Consider the following 13,672-nt stretch of genomic DNA (forward strand, 5'->3'; position numbering starts at 1 on the left):
AATAAAATACGCGATTGCAGCTACGCAAATGGTGTATCTTATTTCAGTCTTATTTCGAAATAGCTTATTTCGTCATTTGGCACCGTCTACACAGCGCCAGATTTCGAAATAACCTGCTATTCCGAAACATCCTTACTCCTCATGGAATGAGGTTTACAGGGACGTTGGAATAGCAAGTCTGAAATAACAGGCTTGCTGTTAAAACGTGGGACAGCTATTTCAGGATATTCCGGTATCCCAAAATAGCATTGCAGTGTAGATGTAGCCTAAGGCAGCCAGGCTTTCTCCCTTGCCCTCCAGGGAGAGACTGCCTTCTGCTGTATGGGAGCAGCCCTTTATAAAGCTGGGCTGCTGCAGCAAGCTTATCCCTGATTGGCTGGGTTCTGCACAGGCTCGCTCCAGCCTGCTTTAACCCTTCCTATGCCAAAGTGGGGCAGCTGCCCAACTACAGAGTGCAACCTGTCATGTAGACAAGGAGTCTGGTGGCACCGTAAAGACTAACACATTTATTTGAGCATAAGCTTTCATGAGCTGGGCCTCACTGCTTCAGCTTATGCCCAATACATTTGTTAGTCTTTAAGATGCCACAGGACTAATTGTTTGTGTTGAAACAGACTAACATGGCTACCCCTCTGAAACGTTATTTATAATAGTTACAATATGTAAATAGTTACAGATAGAGGTGTCAGTAATAACAGGTGTCTGAATTAGGGATGTTAAATTGTGGATAATCAGCTAATCGAGTAGTTGATGGAATTTCCTTCTCCTATACCACTATTTCCACCTCGGCTCCTACTATATTTAAACTGCAGAGTTGCAGCAGGGTTAGCTCCAAGGGGCAGCTCTGCCTCCCCTGCCCCCCCTTACTGTGGAGACGGTGCTGGGGGTAACCAGCTTCTGATATAGAGGCAGCAAGGGGGCAGATGTGAATAGTCGACTATTTGCCTTGGATGTGTTATGGAACATGAGACCAAGTGCCTTCACTTCACGCAAGTGCATGTATCAATTACAGCTTGAACCTAAAACTCTCAGTGAATCTGTAGGGCCAGATTTGGAGACTGGTCTCTGTTTTAGTGGTCAATGTGGATACAATATTATGGGGATGACTGAGATCTCAGATATCTACAGGACCTAAAATGGCAGCACAAATAACTGCAGATAGAAAAATGTGCTTGCAGTTTTGGTCCTGCACCACCAAGACTCAGGGGTTGGCTGAAAACGTGGCCCTAAAAATGCTAGTGTTCCGTTTTCCTCTGCAATAAACACAGCAAGTGGTGTGTGCGCCTGGTCACCATTTCAAACTTCAAGGCCAAGTGACTTTAACTCTTTTGTGGTGAAGTAATCACCTTAGAAATGCCTGGTCTAGAGTCTTAATTCTGGTATGAAATTAAAGTATCAGTTCAAGATAAGGACCTTGGACCAAGCTGTGCATTTTCACGGGTGGTTCTTCATAGTAAAAACGATACCCTCTGACCTGGCTTATTTGCCTGTGCTTATTCAGACATATCTGCTGACTTCACTGGCTAAAATTAGGCTGCATTTCTTTGCTCTAGAGAGCTCATACAGCTTAGAGAGAGCGACCTGGATTCTAGTCTGGTTCATTGTCCCTTTGCAAAGTTATTGAATTAGTTCCCGTTGCAGAATCTTTTTTGTTGGTGATGTGTGAGCCACAGAACTTCACTTTCAGAACCTCTGCAATCCGGCACTCTGGTCTGGCAACAACTGTGGTCCAGCATGATTTTAGTTAGCCACATGTCCACTTACCATGGGTGTGGCTAAGTTTCCCGTGGTCACATAAAGTTTGTTCACAGGCACCAGTCCTGGCTCTCAGGTTCTCTGCTGTAATTAAGCTTGAATTTACCCCGAAATGTCTAAGAGCCCAGTGAGCAGTGGATGTGTTGGTAATGCTGCGAGGCAACATTGACCTGTAGTTCAGAAAAGCCTCTGGTTTCGGCACCGGCCAGGTCTCAAAGGTGCCAGACTAGAGAGGTTCAATCTGTACCAAGATCACTTTTGCAGGGCCAGCGATTGGAAAAATAAAAATCTTTTGGACTTGCAAACTGAGCAAATGACATGGAACCTCACGCTGCTGTTTTCACAGAGTCACTTTGACTTCTACTTATTTGCCATTAATAACAGCGAGATAGAAACCTGACCAACATTTTAAGTCAGTTCCAGAGTCAGTGTAATGCTCACCCCTTGACATGCACACGGTTATTCCTTCTAACTAACAGAAAAGATCAAATACCTGTTTCCCAGCAGACTTCCCGTGTGCCTCCTGCCAATTCTCTGCTCTCAGCAGGACACTCCAAAGCCAGTTACAGATTGAAATTGCATGTTCGTGTTTTACTCTTAACCAAGAGCCACACTTACAAATGCCCCACTGGGCAAGGGTATTCCACCTGCATAAAACAGCCTCCTTGTCTGTACGAGATTTCTGGCTGAATTACGTCACAGTACATAAAAGGCCTGGTTCTCCAGGGCCTGGACCTTGTAACCTAATCTAACGGGTGCAAAGCGACGAAATGCTGCCGATGAGGGTTCTCCACTCACTTGTACCAGTTCACCCCTACTTTGCAAAAGGGGGCGCAGGGTGACAAGAGATTCATATCCAAAGCCTGGAGGTTTGTGTTCTCAGTCCACCTCTCTGCTACAGAACAGAGCCACAAGTTTGCAGCTCAGCCGGCTGCCTCACGGTTCATAGAAATGAAATCCATCCCTGTGTGGTGGCCCCAGCCCTTTGCCTGAAGTCCCACCACTCTTGCCGCAGGAGGGGAGGTCTATTGCAGGAGGCAGCCAGTCTAAAGTACATTTTCCTCTGCAGCTTAGCACAAGGCCAAATCCCCATTCCTAAAGCCTCCCACTGCCCTCTTCCAGCTGATCCTTGCATTTCTCTAGGCGGTGTCTTCACACAGCAGATGGTTAGTGGGGAATGGGCCATTGCTTGTCTCTTCTGTTTTAATCTTTCTAATACAACCCAGGGAGCGAGGCGGGGGGGGGGCGGGTATAAGGCCTGGGCCTCAAGCTCAAAGGGGGCTTCAAATTTAGATACTCGTTACATTTCTGGCATCTGATAAGTTTTGCAGCTTGTTTTTATGCGCATCCCTATCAGACCCAACAGAAACGCGCTCTCAGCGCAGAACTGCAAATGTTAAGCAAATAAGAGACGAGATTTGGTTAAAAAAACATTTTTGTGCACTGAGAGAGATTTTGTCATATCAACGAATCAATAATGCTCATAAATATGAATACAAATAGATCGGTTCTGATGGCACACGATTAGACCATGACGAGTGTGTCTCTCGGATCGGCTGATGATAAGTATTGTTATTTTTTTTATTATGGCAAGGGGCCTCAAAAGCTGGAAGCGGCCTGGGCCTCTCTGAACCCCTCCGAGGGCCTGACTACAAAACCAGCTTCCTTCTTGCACTTCCCTGGGAGGGTCTTACATGGGCAAGCTCCGCAGAACCCCGACACTGGGCCTCCCCCCAGCCTGAGGGGACCAAGCCAGGAGTCAATCCCTTAGGCTCCCTCAAGCTGAGCCCTCTCTGGTGAAAGGGGTGATTAGCTGCGGGATGCTGACAGCTATTGAATCAGGGCCACTGCCTCATTTCAGACAGGGCACCACCCGTCAGTGGGCAACAACAGGCCAGAGCTGCGTTGCAGCAAGTGAGCCGGCCAAGCGACAGGCTCTGTATCCGGTCAGCGACCTTCCCCCGAGCTGTTCGGCTCCCTACACTGCACCGTGTAGAAGGGAAGGATTTTGCTCCAGACTGACAGTGCTGAGTAGCTCTCAGGTGCCCGGTGGCTATTCTGATCTCACAACCCCGGGATAAATCTGGAGTAAGTGGGAAGCTCTGGCTGTAGCCCAGGAGCATGGGTTGTGTGAGGCAGGGCTGGGATTGCAGAATACTCAAGAGTCTCCCCGACTTGCTGCCAGCTGCTCCCAGTGCCTGTGTTCCTATCACTGGCATCTCCATGAAAGTGGGACTAAAGGAAGAGCCAGATCCAATGGCCATTGTTTCTGGTGGTGACCCTTCCACTCCTCCATCAAATCAAGACTTGAGCATTCTCTCCTGTGCACGCCCTCCCTTTTCCTTCACACCGAGCGGGGTTAAAGAAGCTGCATGTGGGAACTGTGCAAGTTTTGTCCCAGCAATTGTGCCGGTGAGGCCAGAACGTACAGAGTCAGCCTGTCGTAATCAGCAATTGTGAAATCTGTGCTGAAAGGCACTGAACCGTGGGACCCCACCTCCTCCCCCCCATGCCTCTAATCTTGATTGAACACAGCAGCCTGCACAGGAAACACAGAGGCTCAAAAGCTCCCAATCAGCCAAGCAAGGAAAGAATTTTCTCCAAGAAACGGCTCAGAGCGGAGTCCAAGAAGGACTTTGATCCTCAGGTGAGTGCATACGGCAGCTTTCTACTCAGTCTTGTGTCAAATGGGCTTTTCTGACGGTTTCCCCCACTTTTCCAACCTGTTTTCAGGAGTAGAATTGCTGCACAGCCGTTCGGAGGAGAGGGAGAGGATAAAATCCAAGCCCATTCCTGAGGTAAGCTACTTTTAACTGGTTGGTTTGGGGGAAGTGAAGGCACTGCTGGAGTGGGCTTCCTTGTACAAATGTCTCAGCCCGAAGTCATGTGCGTGTGAAAGCCCGCATGGCAGGGTGTTATCTGAATACACTGACCACTGGAGACGGGACAATCCAAGGATCTTTGGATCTGGAGATCGTACAGGAGACAGCGACGGAGGCACCTCAAAGGAGCAGCCCCTCAACATCCCAAAATGCCAGGTTTGCCATTGTGCTGGGCTCTTCCCCGTAGGCGGCCTGTGCCACCCCTGTACAGGGCCAGTCTGGCTCTTACTGCTCAAAGAAACACGGTCAGTTGGAAAAAACAAGGTGGCACCTTAAAGACGGACTCTTTTATTATGGCATAAGCGGTCTTGAGCTGCAGCTCCCTTCGTCAGATGCATGAAGGGAGAGAAAAAGAAACAGAGAGTAGGGATGCAGAGATGGGAGTGTGACATCTGAGCTAATTCAGGCAAGGTGACTGGGTAATAAGGCGAGAATACATAACGGGGAAAGTTACTTATTGTAATGTGTCTCAGAGAGGAAGCCAGGTTAGTCTGTAACTTGGGCCGTGTCCAGACTCAGGGTTTTTTTCAGGAAAAGTAGCCTTTTCCCGAAAAAACTTCCCCTGCGTCCAGACTCAAGCTGCGTTCTTTCGAAGTTATTTCGAAAGAACGCGGCTTTTCTTTCGATGGCGGTAAACCTCGTTTCACGAGGAAGAACGCCTTTCTTCGAAAGTTCCTCTTTCGAAGGAAGGCGTTCTTCAATGTAAAGAGGCCGTCTTCGAAAGAGAGCATCCAGACTCGCTGGGTGCTCTCTTTCGAAAAAGCGGATTTCTCTTTCGAAAGATCCGCCTGCAGTCTAGACGCGATCTTTTGAAAGAGGCTCTTTCGAAAGATGCTTTCGAAAGAGCCTCTTTCGAAAGAAGCCTGCAGTCTAGACATAGCCTTTGAAAATAATGAGTAGTCCTGTGGCACCTTAGAGACTAACAAATATATTATACCATGAGCTTTGTAGGTAAAACCCACTTCATCAGTGGGTTTTTACCCACTTTTTCTGGGAAAAACCTACTTAGTCTGATGAAGTGGGTTTTACCCATGAAAGTTTATGATCTAATATATTTGTCAGGTTCTAAGGTGCCACAGGACTGCTCGTTCTTTTTATTGTAACGAGGGAGCCATTCCCAGTCCCTATCCAGACCCATTCTGATTCTGTCAGATTTGCATACGGGAATTCCAGCTCAGTAGTTTCACGTTGCAGTCTATTCTTGAAGGTGCTTTGCTTGAGGATGGCAACTTTCAAGTCTGTAGCTGTGTGTCCAGGGAGGTTAAAATGTTCTCTCACTGGATTTTGTTTATTATCTAGGTTGGAAAATAGGAAAAACTATTTCCCTAGGAGGATGGTGAAGCACTGGAATGGGTAATCTAGGGAGGTAGTAGAATCTCCATCCCTAGAGGTGTTTAAGTCTCGGCTTGACAAAGCCCTGGCTGGGTTGATTTAGTTGGGCTTGATCCTGCCTTGGGCAGGGGGCTGGACTTGATGACCTCAGTCTCTTCCAGCTCTAGGATTCTATTCTTGATGTCTGATTTGTGTCCATTTATTCTGTTGGGTAGAGACTGTCCGGTCTGGCTGATGTGCGTGGCAGAGGGGCATTGCTGGCACTTGCAGGTCTATATCACGTTAGCAGATGTGCAGGTGAACAAGCCTTGGCTAGCATGGTGGACGTGGTTAGGCCCTGTGAGGGTGTCCCTAGGGCAGATGTGTGCATAGAGCTGGCAATGGGGTTTGTTGCAGGGCTCGGTTGCTGGGTAAGTGTGTGTGTTGTGGGGTGTGTGGTTGGTGGGGAGTATGTGATTCAGAGGAGGGCTGTCTAAGCGAGGACTGGCTTGCCTCCCAAGGTCTGTGAGAGTGAGGAATCATTGCCAACTCTGCCCACACCTCTACAGGGATGGACACAAAGAGGCATTTAGGTTGCAGAGCCAAAACTCTGCGGGGAGCCGCTGGGTCTAATCTCTAATGCGGCATGTTAGCAAACCCCAGTGCCATTGCTGGCACCAGCAGGCTGGGAATGTAGATCTTAATAAGGGGCATTGTTATGTCAGCAATTCCAAGAATGTCAAGTCCTCTATTTGCCAAACACAAGTTAGGCACTGAGAGGAAATCATCAGTCAAAAGGGCAAACTGAAGAGTGCTCCAGGCAGCATAATCCCTCCCTGTCCTGCCCTGATTTTTCCAAGCCCCGTCCCCATCTCTGCTCCATGCCCCCTTACTTCCCAGGCTCTTGCCAAGTCTACACAGGCACTCTCCAGGGCTGTAACTTTTTGGTTCAGGGCTGTGACCCCTCCCTAGTGCAGCAGGTTTACACAGAGCGCTAGCAGAGCTCTCTCCCAGCCCTCCTGCCGTGGCCACACTTTCAGTTTAGAAAGTCTCAGAGGGGGAGCCGGGTTAGTCTGTCACTTTAAAAAGAACGAGCAGTCCTGTGGCACCCTGGCCCTGATCTACACTAGGACTTTGTTTCAAAATGACCCCCCTTAGGTCAAATTTATAAGTGGAGTGTCCCCACTAGCAAGGGCATTATTTTGAAATAACGGGCGGTGGAATTCGAAATCTGTTCTCCTGCTTTTCAGTGGGAATAACGCTCATTCCGAAACAGTTATTTAGAAATAGCAGCCGTGTGGATGCTCCAGAGCCGCTATTTCAAAATAACGACTCCCCAGAGTCACTTGAACTAATTATTCCCCAGGGCATCCTGGGGCTCTATGTCGAGATACCGCGTCCACATTAACGGAGCCTCCCTCGGACTCATTTCAATGCTTCTCCGTAGTGAAGACATGCTAGTTTGAATTGGTTAAATCCGGAGTTATTAAGTCAAATTTAGTAATTTTGAAATAGTTTCCTAGTGTAGCCATGGCCTTTGAGACCAATAAAAATATATATCTAGTATTGTGAGCACTCATGGGAAAACCCCACTTCTTCAGATGAGCTTACCTGAAGAAGTGGGTTGTGCCCATGAAAGCTCATGAGTCTGTATATATACGTGTGTGTGTCTCTACGGGCCACAGGGCTACTCATTGTTTTTCAGTCTGTAGCACTGCCCGGGCTTTATATTCTAAGCACAGAGGCCACACATGAATTAGCTGCATTTCTGGTTTTCCTTGTGCTGCTTTCCATAGGGCTAGCCCCTTCTGCCAGGCCTGGCTGTCTCCCCAGCACTGGGTGCTGCGAGCAGTGCCTCCCAAGAGGAAGGGCTGGCTCATAAAGGAGGTGGCAGCCACAGGAGGATTTTAAAAGTGCTGCAAACGAGTTGTTGTAAAGCATCATCTGGCAAGTGCCCACAGCGTGTTCTCTACAAGACACACACGTCTGGCACGCCCAGTCGCAGATCCACAAGCTGCAATGCCAGAGCTAGCAGAAGGAGTAACCTTAAACAACTCAGCTTTGCCAAGAACTTTAGGTAGGCGTTGCAACATAGGATTTCATATTTCTGTAGGGCGACCTTTCCCCATCAGAATCTCAATACACCACCTCTCCTCACTGCAGGGCAGACACCTCTGGGGTGTGGAGGAAAGCAGTAGGGGAGTCCTTACTCCACGGAGAGAGGGAATTGTGAGCAAACCCTCATATGTGATAAGTTCCATGGGATCTTTTATGCCCACACAGGACAGAGCCTAAGCTATTAAAGCTTCATTTGAAGGATCCACCAGAAAACATCAAACTTCATTTCTCCGCCTCAGGATAATGAAGCGTCAGGCTGCCTATGTTTATGCACAATATTAAGTCTCCTAAGAAATGTACCAGCAGGCTAGAAGCTGCAAGCTACCAGTTTTGCTTTATTTCTTTTTCCTCCAAATGTCAGATATCTGATCCTCTTCAGAGTTTCCATTTCTACTTGTCATAACACTTTATACGTCCTATCTGGACAAATACATTCTCTCTCTCAGGAATGAAACAGAGCTTGTTACAGGAATGTGCTTCGGAGAAAAACAAATGGCTACCTGTCCACTTCTCTCTCTTGCTGGAAAACAGAAATACTTGTGTTCCATAGCGTACTGATATCCTGTTCTGACAGATGCTAAAACACCCTGGTGATGAAGGGCGTGGCAAAGATTAGAGAGGAGATTGTCCGTGTATCCATAGCTCTTAAGCCTTCCAAATGTGGATGTTTGAAATCTTCCCCCAAAGGAAAAGAGGAGCCTTTCACCCCAGATTATAGGTTTCTCGGTAGAGCCCTGCAGATATCCATGTTACATCAGCAGACATCCGCATCTGCCAATGTGGATACAGGCATCTGTAGCTTATTTCTGTGGATGTGGACGTGGATACAAATGTTGTATCTAGAACCCTGCAAATCTGTAGATCCGCTTTATGTCCACAGGGATCTGCATCTGCAGATGTTAATGCAGCTATCAGCAGTTCGCTTTTGCGGCTGCCAAATTTTGTATCCACGCAGGGCTCGATTTATTGGTTTGACAGTCTCGTTCCCAGTGAACCGGGGTGTTCACACGTCGAAAATAATCATCCGCCCAATTGACCGATGTATTTGGAGGTATCAATAAAATCTCAGCCGTGGTTTCAGTCACCCATCCACCTTTTTCTTTTAGGCTTAATCCAGGTTCCCATTCAAAATCCTGTTGCACTATTCCAGGCCGTTCCCTTTTAATCCTGGTAGTGATTGAGGTCTACAGCTGTCTCATTACTTCACGTCCACACTTCTCATTATTCTTGACAGCTACTGCTCTGGGGCCAATAAGAGGGAACGTCACCCCACACTGCCATGCCCGATGTCACCTCATTGGCTGTAATCGTCACTTCCATAGTGAACAAAAATTAGGAAAATGTGTTAAGTTTTTCCTCTTGTCAAGGCATCAGCTTAACTTGTCTCTGCCTTTGCCTCCTTCCTAGAGTCTTTTTTCCTGCCACCTTTTCCTTGGAAGGATGGAGCCCCAAGACACAGGTGTGCAGTACAGCAGGTGGAATGACAGCAGTCGCGATGAAGTCAGTGTGAACACATCCACTGCCGAGGTGTCGGGATGCAGCAGGTGAGACCCCTGCAGCTCAGCTGTCTGGCAGGTGCAGAATCAATAACACACGCAAGAGAAATTGCTGCCCAGAGCCTATTCTGATTCCCAGAGTTTTCCACCTGAGCTAGGCAGGCCCTCCTGTCCTTCTCCTTAGCCGGGGACAGGCTGTCCACCTTTCAGCCTTCTGAGCTGGACTTAACAAACCCCATGTGGTTTGGCTGCCAATGGTCAGTCAGCAGAGTAGCCCTACATCCACCATGCAGGGGCCTAGAACCAGGCACGCTGTCCCTGAGGGCATTCCTGCCAGGCTGACACCCATCACCTTCTGAAAGCTAACAGAGTCAGATCTTCCAGCATTGTCCCTGTCCCTCCGTTTAGCAGCACAGAAACACCGACAGGGCCCAGCCCTTCGGCGCCACTGATGTCCGTGAGGTTCTTACCCCTTGAGCTCTGGCACGAGAACCCAATGTGGACTTTTTAAAGCAGAGAAACTGGACTCAATTCACAGCCAATGTTACAGATACAGCTGGCTGCTAACTTACTATTTTTAAAGCTAAGCTGTCCATACGCTAGTCTCAATTCTTTTTTTTTAAGCAAACTGCAAACAGTGAGGGTACGTCTACACTAGCTCGTTAGTTCGAGCTAGGTAGGGTAATGAGGGCAAGCAGAGTTGCAAATGAAGCCTGGGATTTAAATATCCCGGGCTTCATTTGCATGTTCCCGGGCGCCGCCAATTTTAAATCCCCCTCAGTCCGAACTCCGTGCCTGCGGCTACACGTGGCGCAGAGTAGGTAGTTCGAATTAAAGATCCTAATTCTATGAGGAGTACCAGTAGTTCGAATTAGGATCTTTAATTCGAACTACCTAGTCCATGCCACATGTCGCTGCGGGCAGGGAGTTCGAACTATGGGGCATTTAAAAATGGCGGCGCCCGGGAACATACAAATAAAGCCCGGGATATTTAAATCCCAGGCTTCATTTGCAAGTTCTAATGCCTACATTAGCCACCCAAGTTCGAACTAAGGTGGCAGTGTAGTCATACCCTATCTCTGTTCTTTATCTACATTTATCTCCCCAGAATCTACACCAAGCTGTGCACTGGGAAAATTGGCATCGCAGTCAAAGTGATTGGAGGAAACATCCTCTTCTGGGCCGTTTTTGTGGTTGGCTACGTGACAGGTTACTACGTGCACAAGTGCAAGTAGAAGTAACGGTGCGATTCACCTGCAGGGCCCTAGGCTGGATCCCTCCAGTTCTCCCTCTTCGCCCCCAATCCGGCAAGTCAGCAAACATGCATGCGATGCAGGTATCTCCACTACACACACGTCACATGAGCACACAAAGGGAACCATCGGCATCAGGGATAGGGAGACGCACACACCGCAGGCTGGAGGCAGCCTCCTTGCTGCCTCCGAGGACTGACTGTTCAATCTCAGCTGACTGCCCCGAGGCAAAGGGGGAGCTAGGAAAGGACAGGCTTTCCCTCTCGCATCAGCACAACACGCTGTGGTTCCAAAATCTGTCACTGCTGCCCTGTACTGCAACAAGAACTGCTCCTTGGACCTGCCGGGGCCAGCCCCTCCACCCCCCATGAGACACTCGTCAGCAGCCGATCTGGGTACCAGTTTTGCACGAGCATGTTTTCAATGAGCTTCTCAAGGCATTGGCACATCCGTAGGCATCTGAAAACGGTGTGTGTGCACGTAAGGGGGTAGTTGTGTGAGCAAACCAGCCCGTGTGTGCATCTGATTGCATGTGCAGATTAGCCACAATTCCTTAGCAGTGATTGGCGCCCTGTGTAACACTCAGTCGACATGCACACGCTTCTAGCAGACAAGGGCTGTTCCAGACACATGGTGCTGCTCCCTTTCAATTGAGAGTCCTTAGTACGACCCTACATTGTACTGGAGGCGGAGAGTGCAGTGCCTGGGGTCACAGGACTTGCTGACCCAACCTTGGAAATTTCTTTATGCTCCATCAGCCACATCAGCTCAGAGAATTAAGGCTTTTGCACCCAACCTCTCTACTAACTCTTCAGGAAGGCTGCATGCCAGCACCTAGTGAAGCTGGGTCATCATAAACTAATGTGATGGGAACCTTTATTTTAAGCATAACCCCACTGGCTTTCCCCTCTTGCTCTGTGTAACCAGGTTTAATAACCTTTCCTCTAGAAAACTCAGCTAGGCCCTGGCTCGCTCACAGCCTGATTCGTAGGGTTTTCAAACGGTGCAGATATGTAAAGCTCTGTATATTTCTGCAACACACATTATTTTAAGTAATAAAAGCAGATTTCAAACCAACAGGCTGCCCGTGTGTCTGATGAGAGCTGGAATGTGTGTCTCAATGGAAAGGCTTATTCAGGGAAGCCCCTGAAGAGTATCTTGGCGTCAGACTGACTTCCTGTCACTGCAGCTTGAACAGGAAACGTCAGGGAAATCTACTCTGCTCCGGGGCTGCCCATTATGTAGTTGGGGTTCACCTCATTGAAGGTAAAGCCTCCCCGCAAAAAGAGTCTGGGTGGGAGCCAGATTCCAACCCCACTTCACCCAAGGGAGAGAGATTTGGGCTCACGTCTCTTCTAAACAATCCTGACCGGAATAACCCGCTCCACCCAAGCACAACCCCAATTCCAATCCCGCAGGCAGGCCTGGGTGGCAGGACTTATCTAAGTGTGCGCTAACGCTTGCCCAGCCGCACGTGGGCCTGTCGCCGTGCACACGGGTAGCCTGTCCTGACAACTGAGCAAAGGAGAGAGAGGCGGTTCTTTCGGGATTTAGTTCACAAGCCTGGTGCGTCAGCCAGATTCTGTTCCCTCCCCCCCCCCCCCCGCCTGCCTCCTTCCCCAAGGCTGTTGGCAAACATGGGGGAAGGACTCTAGTCTCTTCATGTTCCTTTCATCCATGCATCCCTCTCTTCTTCCACCACAGGGCAAGGCCCCCTCAGGTACATGCTGCCTTTCCTAACGTCTGCATGGATCCCTCGTGATGCCCCATCCCGTGCTGGAGCACAGCGCAGGCCGCGGAGCCTTTCGGCAGGGTGCTTTGAAGAGCGGAGATGCAGTGTCCACCCGGAAGGTTGCATGGGGAAAGGCCGCGCGTTTGACCAGCCCTGTCAGCAGCACTGTCTGGAAGGACTAGTCCAGGATGTGGCTGTGGGAGATAGACCAGCCCCCACCTCTAACTAGCTAAAGCAGCCCAGGTTATTTATTTACCAAGGGGTCTGGTTATGTCACTGGTAGAGAATGCAAAGCTGGTCTGCAGCCTCCTGGGTGTCAGACAACAGAGAAAGGGGCAAAGAGTCAGGGCAGGAGCTTTGGAGACATCAGGGTACCAAGGTGCGTGACAAGGAAGCACTTTGTGTCTGATAGTCCTTGTGCTCATTTCTCAGCTCACCCTGCTGTTCCCCACGATTCCACGCGGCGCCTTGTGTCATGGAGCCCTAGGCCCCTCTTTCTTATGTAGGACTCAGTCATCTTGGCTAGTGGAGGGCAGCAGGGAGCTTTGGAGGCCAGAGGGGGCTGAATAGGTACATTAAGCTCTGCGATGTGTTTAAAAGGGCTCTCCAAGCAGTTCAGTCACAGGACTGCTTATCAGAGGAGTGAGTCATCCCAGCTGGGCTGCTACTGAAGATAAGCACCTGTGGGGGAGGCTAAACCTGGCAGCGTTGCCTCTCCTCTGGTTTATGGTGGCGTTGCTTAAGCTTTGGCCAGCGATCTCATGAGCAAATTCCAGTGAGGTCACCTGGCCAGGAGACTGAAAGCAGCAGAAAGCGACTGAACAACAGGAATACACCACAGGCCCTGACACTTCTCCTCTGGCATTAGCACTGACTAACCAGAGTTGCTGCTGGTTTCCACCGTGGGGCTGCTTGGGGTGAGCTGTCTCCGCAAACACGCTGTCTGGCACGGCTCCCCAGGCCTGGCCTCAGGCATTGCTCGTCCAACGGGCTGGCCTGACAGAGCAGGAGTCTGATGTCCTCTGAGCACAAGCACCCATCTTCCCCATGCTGCGCAGCTGTGCTCCATCAGTCAGGGCTACTTCTAGGCCAGAGCAGGGTGTTCCCCCCCACTAGTCCACGAGC

The 13,672-nt window shown here is 49.4% G+C and overlaps 1 protein-coding gene across 4 annotated transcripts; it reads left to right on the plus strand.

The window, feature by feature from the left end:
• The first annotated feature begins 4,265 nt into the window (after positions 1-4,265).
• On the plus strand, positions 4,266-11,892 carry SMIM1 (small integral membrane protein 1 (Vel blood group)). Of its 4 annotated transcripts, none has more exons than XM_006124696.4 (4): positions 4,266-4,402; positions 4,489-4,553; positions 9,474-9,610; positions 10,671-11,892. In XM_006124696.4, exons 3-4 carry the CDS (start codon positions 9,507-9,509, stop codon positions 10,795-10,797), a joined length of 231 nt encoding a protein of 76 aa, XP_006124758.1. In that variant the 5' UTR covers positions 4,266-4,402; positions 4,489-4,553; positions 9,474-9,506; the 3' UTR covers positions 10,798-11,892. The 4 variants fall into 4 exon arrangements, with proteins under 4 accessions (XP_006124758.1, XP_006124757.2, XP_006124759.1 ...); XM_006124697.4 differs by having other exon boundaries at positions 4,323-4,402; positions 4,495-4,553; XM_006124695.4 differs by lacking the exon at positions 4,489-4,553 and having other exon boundaries at positions 4,272-4,402.
• The last annotated feature ends 1,780 nt before the right edge of the window (positions 11,893-13,672 follow it).

This window comes from Pelodiscus sinensis, chromosome 23, assembly GCF_049634645.1.
Source record: "Pelodiscus sinensis isolate JC-2024 chromosome 23, ASM4963464v1, whole genome shotgun sequence".
Classification (NCBI taxonomy): domain Eukaryota; kingdom Metazoa; phylum Chordata; order Testudines; family Trionychidae; genus Pelodiscus; species Pelodiscus sinensis.

What these genes read in the sequence shown, in the direction of transcription:
- SMIM1 (XM_014574398.3), top strand. Translation starts at nt 4,443, where the DNA reads ATGGGCTTTTCTGACGGTTTCCCCCACTTTTCCAACCTGTTTTCAGGA. An exon ending in AATCCAAGCCCATTCCTGAG is followed by an intron (nt 4,554 to 9,473) that starts GTAAGCTACTTT and finishes CCTCCTTCCTAG; the next exon opens with AGTCTTTTTTCCTGCCACCT. An exon ending in GAGGTGTCGGGATGCAGCAG is followed by an intron (nt 9,611 to 10,670) that starts GTGAGACCCCTG and finishes TTATCTCCCCAG; the next exon opens with AATCTACACCAAGCTGTGCA.